The 16,930-nt window shown below is 42.0% G+C and overlaps 1 protein-coding gene and 1 non-coding gene across 5 annotated transcripts in view; one reads left to right on the plus strand and one right to left on the minus strand.

Annotated features, from left to right (window-relative positions):
- The window catches only part of TRIO (trio Rho guanine nucleotide exchange factor), a 354,258-nt gene that overhangs the window by 21,779 nt on the left and 315,549 nt on the right, over positions 1–16,930 (minus strand). For all 4 annotated transcript variants that reach the window (XM_077879549.1, XM_077879552.1, XM_077879550.1 and 1 more), the window contains exons 37-45: positions 15,819–15,914; positions 10,186–10,334; positions 8,821–8,887; positions 7,315–7,418; positions 4,832–4,901; positions 2,776–2,865; positions 1,894–1,986; positions 1,081–1,131; positions 772–849 (exon numbers count right to left, since the gene is read on the minus strand). In XM_077879549.1, the coding sequence (XP_077735675.1) occupies positions 772–849; positions 1,081–1,131; positions 1,894–1,986; positions 2,776–2,865; positions 4,832–4,901; positions 7,315–7,418; positions 8,821–8,887; positions 10,186–10,334; positions 15,819–15,914 (798 nt within the window). The remainder of the gene's footprint in view (positions 1–771; positions 850–1,080; positions 1,132–1,893; positions 1,987–2,775; positions 2,866–4,831; positions 4,902–7,314; positions 7,419–8,820; positions 8,888–10,185; positions 10,335–15,818; positions 15,915–16,930) is intronic.
- On the plus strand, positions 9,196–9,335 carry LOC144302766 (U4 spliceosomal RNA). The gene has a single exon (XR_013369822.1). It is a non-coding gene; the product is annotated as a U4 spliceosomal RNA (small nuclear RNA).

Consider the following 16,930-nt stretch of genomic DNA (forward strand, 5'->3'; position numbering starts at 1 on the left):
TCTCTGGCCTCGGCTACAATCAAAGACAAAGTGGGTTGAAAGTGGACAGCTCACACCGGAACAGGTTCTCCAGGTGTGGCTCCTGGGGCCCAGCAGCATGGGCACCCTGGCAGGACCCACTAGAAATCCACAGGGGCCTGTGTCCTCAGGAACCCTCCAGGAGAGTCTGTATGTGCTTTCTTGAGAACCACAGCACCAGAACTTTACATCCTAATTCTCTAGAAAAACAGAAGGCAAGGAAAGCAAAACTTTGTCCCCTTTCGTTACTCGGTAGTTGAATTTGGAAATATTCTGAGTATCTTTAAGACGCTAAGAGGTCGTGCTCGCTTCAGCAGCACGTATACTAAGATGCTAAGATGCAATGTGTAGTATGAAGAGCCTGGCAACTCACAGAAAAGTTTGTTAGACTAATAATGAACACAGTGTGCCTGCAGCCAGGCTCCCAGGGATGATGGAGATGGGCGAGGCCCCTTGCTTTCCACCACTTGCCAGGGAAGGAAACTGCCGTTGCAGCAGCAGAGGGCCCACAAGACAAAGCAGAATCCTGCCTACTTCAGCCATCAGGCGCTGGGCTGAGAGCAGAGGAAGGTCCTCAAAGAGCAAATCAAATGCACCAAAAAAAGTTGAAAGTATCAATCAGGTTCAAGTACAGTGAGAGGAGACAGAAAAACAGGCAAAAGGGATCAACTTTCTACGTGTGGAGATAAATAATCTAAGACCAAATGAAATGATAGAAGCCAGAGGAGCGAGTGTAAAGAGCAGCCGCATTACATCAAATCCTTGCAGCCGCCCCACGTTCATCATGTCGTTGCACCGCTTGGGGACTATGCACATGACTTCCACAGCTCTCTGCGGGTGGGAGAGAAAGCAGAGCCAGCGGTCAGCTCCCCCTCAGCTTCACCCCCAAGTCCGGTTCCCTCCTTCCTGCCCCCCAGGAAGCAGAGGGCACATCCAGGAAGGAGAGACCCTTCCCAGGGACAGGCTCCTCCAGGGGGCAGGCTGCTCAGGACATGCTGGAGACACAGGGGGTTTAAGTGAGGGGCCAGGGGAGAACAGGGCAGGTCCAGTGGGGGGATGTACCTCTAATTCTGATGTATCCAGGCTAGCTTTTTTGGAATACTTGAGGAAGTCCTGCAAGGAGCATTGAGAGGACATGGTAAGGGTGATGATCACAACAGCCGCTAACCTTATTGTTCATTCTTGATGTGCCAGGCACCAGGCCAAGCATCTTAGCTGCATGTTCTCATTGCTTTCTCCCAGTAACATGAAAAAAATATACCCTTATGAGGATTTTGAGCTGTAGCAGAGCAACGTTACCAAATCTAAGCAGGTATTGGCTCCTCTTTGACTCCAAGACAGCTCTGGTCTCTGTGCATACTCAGCTTTTTAATTTTATAACTGAAGCAATCTCTCTATATATCTACATTCACTTTCATCATGGAAAACTGTGTGGCTTTGCCTTTAATTGTGCTTTGGAATTTAAACCAATTGAGGGCTTCTGAGCTCTGTCAGCAGGGCCAACAAAAAGCAACAGGCAGGGACTGAAATTTTAATTTTACCCAGGGCCCTAGGAAGATGAGAAAACTTACAAGGTCAACAGAGCCGAGGAAAAATCATTAGCTTTCAAAGATCTGTGGTGGGGCAAAAAGCTCACTTCAAGTGACATTTTGATTCAGAACTTGATGCAAATGAAAAAAATCAAGGGAACTGTGTAAGATGCCTTATTAGGTTTTAAGAAATTTACTCTGAAATATTTAAAATCAGCAGTGAGAAGACTGTTTTTGATTTTTTTAAAGGAAAGAGTCCAGTCACCTGCCCAACCCATCCTTCCCCTCCTCTTTTGGGTCTTCCCACTGAACTCCCAAAGCCAGAGTGCACCCACCACAGCCTCACCTTCAGGAGCAGCTGGTACTTCATAATCCGCTGCACTGGTTTGATCAACAGATCTGTGAGCTGCAACCTGTGGCCCAGACGCTGCTTTAAGTCCTATGGGTTTAAAGGAGGAAAAAAAAAAAAAAAAAAGATCCTAGGTGCGGTCTTTCAAAGGACCATTGCTTCCTTCCTGTAACTGTCAGAACGTCTAACTATGGGGATTCCTGTGTGGCTCAGTGGTTCAGCACCTGTCTTCAGCCCAGGGTGTGATCCTGGAGTCCTGGGATCGAGTCCCATGTCAGGCTCCCTGCATGGAGCCTGCTTCTCCCTCTGCCTGTGTCTCTGCCTCTCTCTCTCTCTCTCTGTGTGTGTCTATCATGAATAAATAAAATCTTTAAGATAAAAAAAAAAAAAAAAAAAAAAAAGAAAGGCTAACTACCTTGCAGGAAAGGTGTGGGGGTGGGGAGAGAGGCCTTGCTGCACAATAACCAGCCAGGGATCCCCAATTTCTCAGAATGGCCTCTTCAACCCTTTGGGGCAGTTTTCAAAATAGCCTTTTTTTTTTTTTTTTTTTTTTTTTGCTTGTTTAAAGACTCTTTCAATTGCTTTCTTTTATTCATCTAAACACATGCTTTATTTTTAGGCTGAGAGTTTAGATCATGAGTTGTTCTGAATCTGTAAAGAACCTTGAGTTCAAAACTGTTTGAATAAAAAGCCCTTATTTTAACAATGACTCCAGTCTTCTGAAAGTTAAGGGATACACAATCATAGATTGAATTCATACTCATTTCTCTGATTTATAGGAAAGGATTGCTTAGTTCCTGGGAAACATGTTATTTTAATTTTTGGACATGGACTGTAACAAAAGATTCAGAAATACTTTGTTTCTATTTTGGGTCTTACCTCAAAAAAGGTATCAATGTATTCTGAGACAATGTGCTCAGACTTTGGTTTATTTTGACAATAAACTACGTACATGTGCAACCTTCTTTCCTAGGAACAGAAAAGGCAAACAGATTAAAACAATCAGAAGTAAAATGAATGCTTTTAGTGAAACAATGCTTCTAGTGAAACAATATAAGAGCACATGCACATTTCAGCACATTCATGAAGGAAATTTTCTTAGAACAAAATTGTGGTTTAGGCCTGTGGGAGCACATTCCAGATGCATGACTAGGTCAGAATGCTGCTCTGTAGCTCCAAAAGCAGTCCTTCCTCCTCACCCCCTCAGGTCTTTCAAAGGCCTCACTTCACCCGGCCAACACCAGGGGTAGTGAGAGGACATGGTTCTTCGAATTAAACGGAGAATTACTGCCATCCCTGCAAATGTCCCAGTGGTCTAGGAAGCCCAGCTGCTTTTAGTAGGGAAGAAAAAGCTCTTTAAGCTCAAATGCTGAAGGTAGGGGAAGGAGTACACAGTGAGCCACCTCTTAATCCTGTTGATCCTCAAAGTGTGGTGTGCACACCCCTGAGGGGGTCCCCATGGCCTTTGATCCAGTTGGTCAAAACTATTTTCAAACTAATACTAAGATCTAATTTGCCCCTTTCTTTGTGCTACCATCTCAAAGATGTGAAAAATAGCTGGCACCTGGGCAAATATTCACCCCTGCACACCTGCAGAAGACTTGCCAGCTTCACCTCAGAATGTCCTGGATGTAGTAATAAAAATCCATCTTACTAACATTCAACCAGGAGTATAGATCTTTTTTAATATTCTTGTGACAAAAACAGAGGTCCTCCTAACACTCCTGTTGCATATGATCTTTGTTTCGAGCAGAAGCACTCAGTGAGGCTGAGCTGTGGGCTAAACCAACTGCTGGTTGTTGCAGACTACTGTTTTTACTTGAAAGAAGGATAGACACAAATTGCAATTACTTATACTTGGGTATCTGACAGACATCTTCTTGAATATGAACAATGTCTGTCATTTCAAGGTAAACTGGCAACAACTGTTAATTATGAAACTCTGAGTTTCAAGGCAAAGATTAGAATTTTGGAAAACATGTTATCTGTCACTGTGAACTTGACAATACCTAAAGACTGGTCTAAAGATATTAACAAATCTGACTTTTTGACACTGTATAACAAAACACCTCCATATCTGGAAGATCTAAATTGGTGAACCAGTATTTTCAACTGACCGATGCACGATTTCACAGCTGGTGCATGGGTGAAAGTCTGGAGGTGAGAAGCACTTCAATACTTCTAGTGAAACAGCAAGGCTTAGAAGCCCACTAAGGGTTTTCCAGATTCCATGTGGCAGCTAACTTTTAAGATATTATCATGTGGTTGAATTTTGGTGTGGTATCTCAGAAAACTACCCATAATTATCTGAAAAGAGTATTAAAATATTGATCCTTGCCAACTCTATATCTGTAAGAGGATGCAAATTTTTAAAAAATATATATTTTAACCAAAACAACATTCCACAGTAGAATGAGTGCAGAAGCAGATATAATCCATCTGTCTTCTATTAAGGCAGACATTAAAGAGATTTGCAAAAATACAAGAACTCTCATCACTAGTCTTTTAAAAATATGGAAATTCTCCCCCCCCCAAAAAAAAACCTTTAATGTTAACACATTTATTTCAGATATACACACGTATTTGGCTACTATGTTAAACCTATTGCATGCTGAGGTACACATCACCATTTTCACTAAACATTTGTTTGCCCACAGATATTTCCAAATGTTCCTGCTTCAAATCTGCCTCTGGTCTCCTTCTGACCACTCTGTACTGCGCTGAGCTCGACAGCTGGGTGGGGCTAGGTGACCAGGAAAGCAATCATTCATGTGCAAGAGTGGGGTTTAATTCCAATTCGCTGACTGCATGGTTTGGTTTGATTCATAACACAAGTGCTTTTGTAAACTACCAGTGAGTTCTCCTTTAATCTGAAAGACTAGTCACTAAACATGACAATATCAGAACAGAATATAAATAACGTTATTGTACTGACGTGTTTAACAAAAAGGGATCCTAGTTTTTCTGGATCTTCAAGGCACTTCTCCAACTCTCCTAAAAAAAAGCTGAAATGAGAAGAGAAATATTAGAGCTATTTCCAATTTGGCCTTACTGATTTTAGTAAAAATAATCTGTTGTGACATGAGCAATTGGAAAGTGTCAAGTATATAATTAACAAATACGATGTGCACAGAAAACATTTTGTTAGGACAGGGACCAAGAGAGATACACAGGTGAAAAAGACAAGGTGGATGAGAGCAGCCCTTGAATGGCCGCAACCTTTCCTTCTCTCCGGCAATTAACCCTTTTTGTCTCATCTTTCTTTCTTTCTTTCTTTCTTTCTTTCTTTCTTTCTTTCTTTCTTTCTTTCTTTCTTTCTCTCTCTCTCTCTCTCTCTCTCTCTTTCTTTCTTTCTTTCTTTCTTTCTTTCTTTCTTTTTTTTTTGTCTCATCTTTCTTAGGGATGAAAGCAATAACAAACATATCATGGCTGAATACAGAAAAAAAAAGAAAAGTTTCAATAAGATTGATCATTTTTATTTCTGGAAACTTGAGTTTCATGTATACTTTATGATAATTTTTAAGAGCCTCAAATTGGATAATAATTGATATAAAATACTGAATATGTTACCTGTGCTATTTTTATAACATTTTCCCAACTATTATCCAAGGTAACCTCTAGGTTATGCATATCAGCTCCCATTGAGACAGAAATCGGGTATAACCACAGCAACACAAGGGCTGCGGGCTCAAAGATGCATGCCTGCCTTAGCTATCACTTACCTATGCTGATCTCTACGTTAGTTGGGCTAGCTTTTGTTCAAAGTGGTGTCTGGTATTTTGTTAACCCACAAACCAGCATATCCATTAATGCTATGTTGAATTTTCTAGCACTTGGGGTTTTATTACAGCTCTGCACACACTGTGGCGGGCCCCACCCCCAGGCACACCTTCTCTGTCTGGCCATCCGAGGAGCACTGTGTTTTCTCTTTCCCACTACGGCATCACCAGCAGACTCAGGGGTGGCAGGACTATATAGCAGCACCAAATACCCCTTTCTAAAACTAGGTTCACTGTAGATTCTTGGGAAGCCTACAGGCAATAGAACTATCAGTTATGCTGTGTCTGAAGTTGACTACTCATTTATCTACGAGTCCAACTGAATTAGACATTAAGGAGGATAAGAATGTGATGACCCTGTACCTGGGTTCAAGAGTTTTATGTTCTATCAGGACGGATAAATTTAGAAATAATAAAAAAACACTACCTGATGTGCACACCATGAAAACCCTACCGTATATCTGCACAGTATTTTATAGTTTCAAAACCATGTTTACGTATGCTATCTGCGAGGAGGGAGCACATCTGATTGGAGTGACGAGGTCTAATGGGGAGTGATCATTTGACCTGGGCTTTGAAGGTGATAGGAGCACGCTCTTGGCCAAGGGACAGTGATGCACATAAAGACAGGAAAGCAGGCAGCCCATCCAGATCAGGGCAGCAGAACAGTGCAGCTGAACACTCCACAATGCTATCAATGGCTGGCACTAATCAATCCGCAGATGATTATGGATTTTTACAATTAGGAGTAATGTGACCTGAAGGGGCAGATGTGCTGTAGCACCAGCACCAGTGACGTGGATCTCCTCCGGTTAGGATGGGTGTGACAAGGTGCTGGGATCAAATTTGATTTTCATGTGTAGTCATGGCTACTTTCTCCACTAAAATTGTTAGAAAAAACAGTATCTTCAAAACTCTGTAATAGTAATTTGTATTTACTCAAGAGGTGGCTGCAATTCTAATTAGAAACATTTATTGAGGCTTACTTTACATAGACGATGTTCTAAGTGCTTTGGATGAATCAACTCAGTCTCTCTTCACTAAAACCACATGAGGTGGGTGGCTAAAACTCTGACCCATGTTGTATAGATGGACAATGGAGAGACAGGGGAGGGAAGCAAGGGGATCAAGGCCAGGACTGGGTCTGAACCCAGGCAGTCAGGCTTGCCACCTCCATGGGGGCTTCCTGGATGCACCAGCAGGCAGAAGGGACTTTTCCCTCTGCCGTGATATGCTACCACAAAACTCCTTGGCGTATCAAAATTTACCTCTTTTCTCTAAAGATTTATTTATTTTAGGGAGAGCACATGAGTGGGGTGAGTGGGGTGAGGGGGGCAGGGGGAGAGAGAGAATCTTGAGCAGAGCCTCCCCCCACCCCCGCTGAATGCAGAGCCCAACATGGGGCTTGATCCCATGACCCTGAGATCATGACCTGAGCTGGGATCAAGAGTTGTACACTTAACCAACTGTGTCACCTGGGCGCACCCTCAATACTTCCTCAGTGGCTACCTCCAGGACACTACAGAGGTAATAAAAGGAGATGAACCACTGCATATCCTTTACCATTTGCCTGACATGATGCAGTTTAGCGAGTGATAATGCTGTGTACACCATTAAGCACCGCATATATTGTACGTACTCTCTGTGCCAGTCATAAATCTGATGGATGTTGCCAAATACAATTTTGTCCTTTCCTTTCATGTCATCAGGAACACCATCTTCTTTCATGAGAGCCATGTAGCCCTATAATTGAATATTTAAAAATAAGTTTGCTTCACTGAACATATCTGGATTGAATAATGATATATGCATTAACAGTCATAAAGAACACATATAGGCACTGCCTCATAACCCATTGTTTATTCAAAAACAAATAACCCTGTATGAGAATTGTCTTGCCCTGGCACTTGAAATGTACTGACACACACACACTGCTGTGATTTTCTCTCCCTGAACTGTGTAGCATCACAGACCCAAAGACATTCAAACGTAAAGGGTTTCATAAGACAAATCATCTTATCAGCTTTTGTAAGCATTAAATATTTGGCTAAAATTATATTTTCTCTGTTCCTAGCATAATATAAACAAATTTCCTTTTTGTTTTTGGATTATTTACATAATCTCCTAAATAAGAATTTAAGAATATTCTTTTCATAAATTGATTTTTTATCAATAGTTGATTAAATATGTTGTTAAAATGTCATTTGTGACTTCTACTGAACTTGAGTAGGATTCAGCATGTACATATATCTCTCAAGTAATTGAAATTACTTAAATTGGCACTGGGTGTTATAGTATATGCTGGCAAATCGAATTCCGATAAAAAAATATACAAAAGAAAAAAAAAACAAAAAAACAAATTACTTAAATTGCAGATGCATCAAGCATGAGAAATCATTTGTTACACAATTAGCTGTAAAAGCTGTTACTTTTAGGGGAACGAATACCCCACAAGTATTGGCCTAGATAAATCTGTGATGCCAAAAGGATAAGTGGTAAAACCCCATACTATGAAAATAACTTTTTGATGAGTTGAGTTTATAAATAGGATCATGCCCTGAAGTTTAATGCCAGGGACACGCCTGGAGATGGCCCCTGGTGCGGTATGAAACGCAGTGGTTCTGTTTTGGCTACACTGCGTGTAACGACTTCCGGACCATGAAATTGGTGATGTACCTGCTCTGTGAAAAATATAAGCCAATGGTCTGCTGTAGCCACAGACAGAGTCTGCACTCAGGAGGATTCAGGTTGGGACTGAAGCCATAGCTGGCTATACTGACTTTTTCAACCAATGATGTTCTCATTTCCGTGATGATATTCAACATGTGTAAACAATCAAAGGCAAGATTCTCATGTAATAAATACAATGGTTGGATATAATAATTTAAAAATGTAACTGTAAAAAAAAAGTGATTATGTTAAAGATGTACTATGTGAAAAAGCATTTAAAAGTGAACATGGATGAAGATAATTGGCTAAATTTTATTTTCTGAAACTTAGCTTTCTTTTCTTTTGGTGGTGGTAGGGGGAGGTGTCAAAAATTTTTTAAAGCTTTTGAGAAGGCATCAGTGTTAAACTGTCAAACATGATACTCCCTTGACAACTCTTCGGGCTGATATGTTATTAAATCTCTGAAAACATATACCTCAACTACATAGCCGAGGTCTCGCACATAGTCACGTTCTGTCTCCACTAGTTCTTGCAAAACATAGCTGAAAGAGAGAGAAAAACAAGTGTTTACAATCCAAACTCTCTTCATTTTCTAAAAGAATACTTTAGCACTTTGCTATTGTCAGGTCAGATTCCCACTGGGACTGTATTGTATTATATCAAACTTGCACAGTTGGGACTCCCAACTCCTGGGTGTCCCAAATCCCTTACAGGTTCATGTAGGTAACCCACAAGAGCTGTGGACTCTGATTACATATGGACAATCAAGAGCAGCTTAGACAGAACTTTGCTATAAAGGCACGACATTAAAGGAACCAAGTTTTTTTTTTTTTTTTTTTTTTTTTAAATGAGCTTTGCGCAGTGGCAGTATCATAGCCAATGAGGTTTATCCGAGGCGCGATTATTGCTAATTGAAAACTTTTTTTTTTTTAATGATTACGTCATTTAAGCTTCACTGGATATAGAAGAAATTTTAACTCAGATATTTAAAGCTTTTGGTCTGATCACTCATCCAAAAGTGTTTCTGAAGGCTCATAACTGTTTGCAAGGCCTCTCTCATAATATAATTAGCTGATGAGAAGAGCAAACCACCTCAGCTGGCCTGAATAGGTCTGTTCATCCGTTCCATCAACCAGCACCGACTGGGCATCTCCTGTGAGCCTGCCACCACTCTAGGGTCCAGAGTGCTGGGAGACAGTAAGCAATAAAACCGAGTCGCTGCCCTCATGCAGCATTTCCTCTTCTCCAAAGGCAAGTATAAACCTGTAATATTTTTCAGGACTCTCTTTTTCACTCTAAGTGGCTTTACTGGAACTGAGAAACACTACCACTAAGATATATTCAAAAAATATTCATGTTTTTGGGCCTGTATTTGATTTTATGTTGCTTTCTTTCCTTCACAAGTATGTATACAACAGAAAGCACAAGGATTTCTCACTGGAAGGGACAGAAGATACTCTTGTATCATTTTTATTTATAGATAAAGTATAACATACAAATAACAAAAACTGCAGCTATGAAGGGGCATGTGGCTGGTTCAGGGCAGCAGGCAACTCTTGATCTTGGGGTTAGGAGTTTCAGCCCCACGTTGGGCGCTGACCTTATTAAAAAAACATCAATAATATAATGTTTTCCAAACTCTTAAAAAAGAAAACCCTGCAGCTATGGCTTCCTGCACCTTATGAGGCTCTGAGAGATTCTCACACACACAGACAAGTACTCCAGGAGTGACCCTGGACCTCCACGTTGCATGGATCCACAGATAGGTCCCAGTCACATTTGTGAAGGTGACAGAGACAGGAGCAAAGCTGACTAACACTGACATAGACACATCTCTTACTGCCGTCTCTTTAAAGAGCTGGATTTCCTTTCTTCCATCTCGTCAATGGGCGAGGAGGAGGACAGGAGGGAGTTGTCTGAAGGGTTGAAGGAGGGGCTGCTGCTGTCTCCCTGGTCAACAAGGAGTGAGCTGGGACGGTCCTCCAAGGCCTGAAAGAAAACCAGACCACCAGTCATGTTCCCCCCCTTCCAGTCCAAGAGGCTGGATTAGGATTACGAAATGTCATGAAGTCCGAAAAGACAGAGCCCTGACTATAAAATCCAAAGATTTATGTTTGTGAGATTACACGGTATTTCGTATCAAAAACTCCCACTATTAACACAAATAATGAGCAAGAGAAGCTGGATAAAAGAGCTAAGTTAGAACAAAAAGGACAGTGAATTTATATGCATTAATATATTCTATTTCTGGTTACCACATAATTAGAAGTAACTGGCTTCTTTACATTCCAGCACTGCACCCATTTCTGGATGTATCGGGTGGGCCACATGTAGCCATTTTTCAGTTATAGTACTGCCAAATGACAAGACGATTCCAGAAGCATGTGGCACCTCCTCTCTCAAGCTGACCATCACTGTCCCTTGCTGGTGGGCTACACAGACATTTTGGCATGGAGACTGTTTCTTGATTATCCATGAAGCCCTGACTTGTCTTTCTGTGCACACAGCCTGTCCAGCTGAATGGGCCTCTATATCTGGATACTTGTGACGTCCTTCCTCTCTTCCATAGGAAGCAGCTGTCCTGCTGCCCCAGTGGCGTATCCTGACCTCTCTCTCCCCCACTGGATTTCAGGGTCCATGAATGACTGTTTCCAGTGTTGTGGTCCTTGTAGAACCTTGAATGAAGCCCTGCAGGTGTTCAAAGCATCTGGGTTGAATATCGACTTCTGTCCCTGGACTAATGTGACAAGGATTTGTGCTGATTACTTTCTAGTTGGTACATATTAACTGTGTTTCTTAACCTGAATTCCCGAAGCTCCAAGAGGTGTGGGTGATAGCTCCTTCAAAATTTCCAGGGCAGCCCGGGTGGCTCAGCGGTTTAGTGCCGCCTTCAGCCCAGGACCTGATCCTGGAGACCCGGGATCGAGTCCCACATCAGGCTCCTGCATGGGGCCTGCTTCTCCCTCTGCCTGTGTCTCTGCCTCTCTCTCTTCATCTCTGTGTCTCAAATAAATAAATAAATAAATAGATAGATAGATAGATAGATAGATAGATATCTTAAAAAAAAATTTCCAAAGCAGCCAGCTGGATATATGGAGGTGATCCTGAAGTATTTATCTACCGAACTGGGAAAATGTGTTTTAACTTACCTTCAAACAAAAAGGTCAATACAATCTGTAGGAACACTTAATATTTCCCATCAAATCAAAACTTCTAATGCTTGTCCAGTTTTGCCCCTTAAGAGAAACAGATCAATGCTGACAGCTCTGAGGACACAAAGCCTGTGCATGTACTTCTGTTCACCAAACCCAGGGAGCTGTGGAAGTATACCAACTACTGCACTTATCTGTGAGAAAAGAGTCAGGGAACGGGGTTTGATGAGAAAATAGCACCCTTACTTTGAAATAAATAACTATTGACCTTTACTGGAAGCAAGCACTTTGCAGGAAGCCACAGGGCTTGCGTTTGTGCTCGCTGATCGAGGAGCTCTGCGACGGGAGACGGGGTCTGAAGGAGGGGACTACTCTGCATTGTCTGCTGTCTCGATTTGCAAGGAAACGGCTGATGTTCATTAGAGTCAGTTCTGTCCATTTCGGTGGTGAAAAAGAAGAAAAAAAATAAAGAGGACGTCTGCAGATGTTCCCTTCACACAGAACAGTGAGTGAGAAGGCCAAGCAGTAGATTTCACTGGTGTGAGTGAAGCCCTGGTCTTCGGCTGGTGGGATGGCTGTTCACACCACACAGGGCAGATGTGCGAGGCACGGATCCAGCCAGGCAGCTGCAGAGGGTGCAGGCGGTGCAAGTGTGGAAAGCCTTCTACCGGACAAGGCCACACGGAACCGAATTCCTGGGACCTCATAGATTCGGGTGAATTACTTGTGAAGCTCTCTGGGTTTGGTGGTGTTCTGTGGGCAGGTTTTTGTCAACTTTCTATTCCTTGGATGAGGATAGGCATGCACAGATAATATATCTCTTCTAAGGTTAGTTATTGGTCAATTATATTTTCTTAGGAAACTGCTCATTTCATCCAGGCTCTCCAATTTACTTTCAAAGGGCTCAACAAAAGGTGTTATAATTATTGTAATTTCCTTAGTTTGCCTCTCCAATATAATTCGTTGTGAATTTGTGCTTCCTATTTCCTTGAGAAGGTTACCTGATGTTTATTACTTCATCAAAGTACACATTTTTCATTTTATTATTCCGTTTTTCTGTTTCCCAATTCATTAATTTCTGTTTTTTCTAGTATCTTGAGGTAAATGTGTATTTCATTTATTTTTATTTTCTCACATCTCCCTTTATATGCAGATCAATGAAGAAGGGAAAATCCCAATGAAAGTTTAAATGGTCCCTGTGGCTGTGGGCTGCTACTGCCCTACTACCAGTGCTGGGAAAGATGCATTATGTTTCCCATACTGGTTGGACTGGGATGTGGAGGTAAGGGGGAGGAGTGAACCCCAGGAAAGAGTTTCTGGGGTGGCTGTATTTTTCACATGGACTCTGCAGGTTTTAGGGTGAGGAGATTCAGTTCCCTGAGTATCATACTACGTAATAGCTGACCAACTTCTTCCCAGGCCAGTAAGTTAGTACGTGGCTTCTGAAGTACAACTATGTCCGGAGTTTGAATTCTATCATGAAGGCCCTATAGCCCAAGAGGTCACCTACAAGAAAATGAATGTGGGTGACCAGGGATCTACAGCACACGACAAATGTGCAGAGTAACTCAGGGTCACATGTCAAGGACAGGTGAAAGGATATTAAAATGATTCAGAGTTTTCACTGACGAAAAGCAGTTCTCCTCTGACATCAGAGGATTAGTGACAGGAAATCAACACGGAGCAATGTTTCTCTTGAGCCAGAAAAAGCAGAATCTAGATTATATTCTGCAGAGAATGAAGATGTGATGGGTCCATTGTGAATAGAATGTGGTCCCCCAACACTGAAGACAGGCATTAAGGACTGCCCACATGTAAAGAACCTCACTGGGAGCTAAGCAAACAGCATGGAAACTGAGTTTACGGCTGAAAAACAAGAGCTTTGGAGAGGCTGAGCCTGAGCCTAAGCAGCAGCGATTGAATATGTGTCTATCTGACTCTGAAACCTATGCTTTTTCCACGATGCTAAGAGCACCTCATAACCTTGCTTGGGAAAACTATTTCAATTATTAGACAAGAATAATTTAATGATCATACAATTGAGGAATATAAATAATTGCTTTAAAAATGTTTAAGGATGTTTGAAAGCTCACAGGGTACAAGTTAAGAACCCTTTATTTAGACTATCAATCTAGTTGTCTCAAGGAGACTGCCAGGATGTGGTCTAGCTCAGTTCAAACTGAAAGGATCTCAAACTCTCCACCACTGGAATCAAGTTCTTAGGTTTTCTACTAAGTACTAGCAACCTTCCTGTCTAAATTCCAAGCCCATCGTGTCACTTCCAGAACATGTCTATCTGGGAAGAAATTCCAGTTATGGCAGAGTGAAACAGTCTAAATTTTTCCTGATACAATTTCCATGTGACTGAGTCAATCATAGTTTCATTAGTTTCATAGCAAATGTGGTCAATGCCAATTTGTCTGGTGCACTCAGCATCAATACTACTCATAGGCAGGCTGTCCGTTTCTCTTGCAGTCTCTGATGGTTAGAATGATCAGACGATTAAAAAAAAAAGGATCAGATAATTGATTAGAACCTGTCTAGGGGTAGAAAAAATGGAATGATATAATGTTGCCCAGTTAATACCCACTGGAAGGAAGATAAGTGTCCAACTTTAATAAGTATGCTCTTTGACCTGGCAACTCCAGTGCTGGCAATTTACCCTATAGGTAGGTTTACAATAGTGCAAAACTGAAAACAACTTTATACACACACATGCACATATATATTATTATTAGGAATTTGTTTAAATAAATTGTATAGTATACTCAAGTCTCTGCTCCTTACTGGCTGGTTAAGTTTTTATACTCTATGGCTTCATTTCTGTCACCTGTAAAAATAAAATGATGGTAATGTGCATTTACCTCATTGGGCTCCAAATAAGTTAGCATATATGCTTAGAATAGTGCCTGGTTTGGTTTCGAGTAAGCCCTCAGTAAATCACTGCATCCATGCAATGCGATATTGTGCAGCTATTACAAAGAATGAGGTAAACCTTATATACTGATGTGAGAAGCTCCTATTAAGTCTTAGAATCTTAAAAACCGAATGAATCCATTTTGAAAAACAGAGCATGCACCAGCACCCTCTCCCTCTCCATATATGTTTGCACCTGCAGAGAAAACGTCTGGAGGCAAGCATATCAAACTGATCAGAGTGGTTACTTATGGAAGACGGACTGGTGAGAGAGGCTGGGGGACTTTATTTTCAGAAGGGTGACTTTTCAAAGATGTTAAGCAACTTTATGGAGTTGTAGAGTATACCGATGTAAAGGTTGTTACCATTAATGGTTGTTACATCTCATAGTTAGGAAAACTGAAGAAACACAGAAATTAATTGATTTGAATCAGTTAGAAGCAATGCACACCTATCTAACTTCAAATCAATATTCTGATTTTGGGGCTTTATTTAAATGAATCCATGCTGACCAAATGGAAATACAGAGGTCACTAAGAAAATACAGCCCTTATATAACAATGCAAGCTCTTCTGTCTTAAACATTGTGAATCCAAATGAAAGATCTCAGAGACAGCAAAAGGAACTATCAACCTATGTTTGTGTGCTACTGGCCGCATTGACCACACTTGCTATGACGGTGCTTGTCCTATATTTAGTGTAAGTGCAGGGGACTGATTAACCTTGGAAGGTACCTCTAATCCCCTGGGATGCTCTGCCTTATAGGAATGTCTTTTTACCCAGGGGCTGTGGGCTAAGAGAGATGGTCTATGCCAATAGTGAGACTCCTGGAGCAGGGGCAGGGGGGTACCCTCTGGGCCACGTGCTATCTTGATTTCTGGAGGGGCCATAAACAAGGGTGGGGGAACCATGCCAGTGGTCAATCTTGTGTATGTGCCTGAGCTCAAATAAAAACTCTGAATACCAGGCTCAGGTTAGTGTCCCTGGTTGGCCAGGCTCTATATATGTGCTGCACTGTGGTGTCACACATCATTGTCAGCAGAAGTCAGTGCTCTGCATGACTACACGTCCTGGGAGAGGACAACTGGAAGCGTGGACCTGGAACCCTCCTGTGCCCCGTCCCATGCACCTCTTCCCTGGCTGATTTTCATCTGTCCTTTCACAGCATAAACCACAACTAGAGGTGTAATGCCTTTTCTGAGTTCTGTGGTCCTTCAGGCACATGTGAGCCTGAGGGGTGATGCTGGGTACCCCCAAATGTGCAGCTGGTCAGCAGTGCAGGTGGTCTCGGGGACTCCACCTGTGTCACCTGCCACAAGCACATTCTGCAGACTAGAGCACATCCATCTGTAAGCAGCCCTCGGGGTGGCTCCCGAACCTCAAGACTTTCTCTGCAAAGCCTTACCATCTTGCTTTTCACGAGTTCTTCAATTGCACTCACGAGCTCGGCTGCGCTTGGCGTTTCAGAGCTGGTGGGGCGAACTAATAGCCGAGAAGACGCCTGTGGAAGCAGTGGAGAGAGAGATAAGGGGGAGAGGAAGGCCTCATGTTAGTCATTGGATAGACCACACATTCTCCTGCAAGCTCAATCTCTTTTTCAAAGTAATTCCAGACAAGACCACAAGTTTGTATTTGTTTGCATTTATTTAAAGTCATCCTTTTAAATTTACAATATTCTGACATTAATTACTAAATAAAACCTGTCTGGGGTACATGTAGAAAGCAGACAAAGTCTGTATTTAATCCTCGGTCATGTAACATAATCATGTTTTTCAGAGAGGTGACTGGGCGCGGGAAGATGCTAACTGTAACTTTTGCAACTGCCGGCTAGGCTAGTGGCTAAGGAGAGAAAGTACAGAATCTGATCAATGGGAGAACAAAAGGCTTAGGATCTAAGGAGTGAATCCCTAAATAATCAGGAAACAAAACAGGATACTAAAAATGGCTCTCCTGTGTTTATGAGGTTAAAAGAAAGAAACTAGAAAGAAAAGGAAAGGAACCGGGGGTGCACTGACCAGACAGGGAAGAGGGGGGACAAGCTCACCATTTTCTGTGCCATCCACTTCCCCAATGATTAGTGCAGAGTACAGGAGATCTGTGGCCTCACAAGCTATGAGATGCCATTTACGGCTAGAATCAGGGTGTACAGGGGTTGACAGGAAAGGCATTTAAGGGAAGGGCTGCTGAATTCAAGTTTCAGTAATTAGCAAACACAGTGTTTGCAGATTACTTGTGCCATCAATTAACTGGAAACTAGAAGAGGGGCATAATATGAACCTTGCGTCATATTAGGGACAGCAGAGATGCATGCGACACACAGCTAGCTGTCCTAACGATGCATTTCTCACAGTAGACAGATACAGATTTATACATTCACAACAAGGCTTTTACACGTGTGGATCCATGTATGTGATTTGCAAAACCAATGTTGGTTTGGTCTAATGAAATCTGGAGTATGGGGTGAAGAAAACAAAGTAAAAAATTCAAATGGAGAGGTAAGGAAACTGAGCCAAAACA

The sequence above is a fragment of the Canis aureus genome, chromosome 31, assembly GCF_053574225.1.
Source record: "Canis aureus isolate CA01 chromosome 31, VMU_Caureus_v.1.0, whole genome shotgun sequence".
In the NCBI taxonomy this organism is placed as follows: Eukaryota; Metazoa; Chordata; class Mammalia; order Carnivora; family Canidae; genus Canis; species Canis aureus.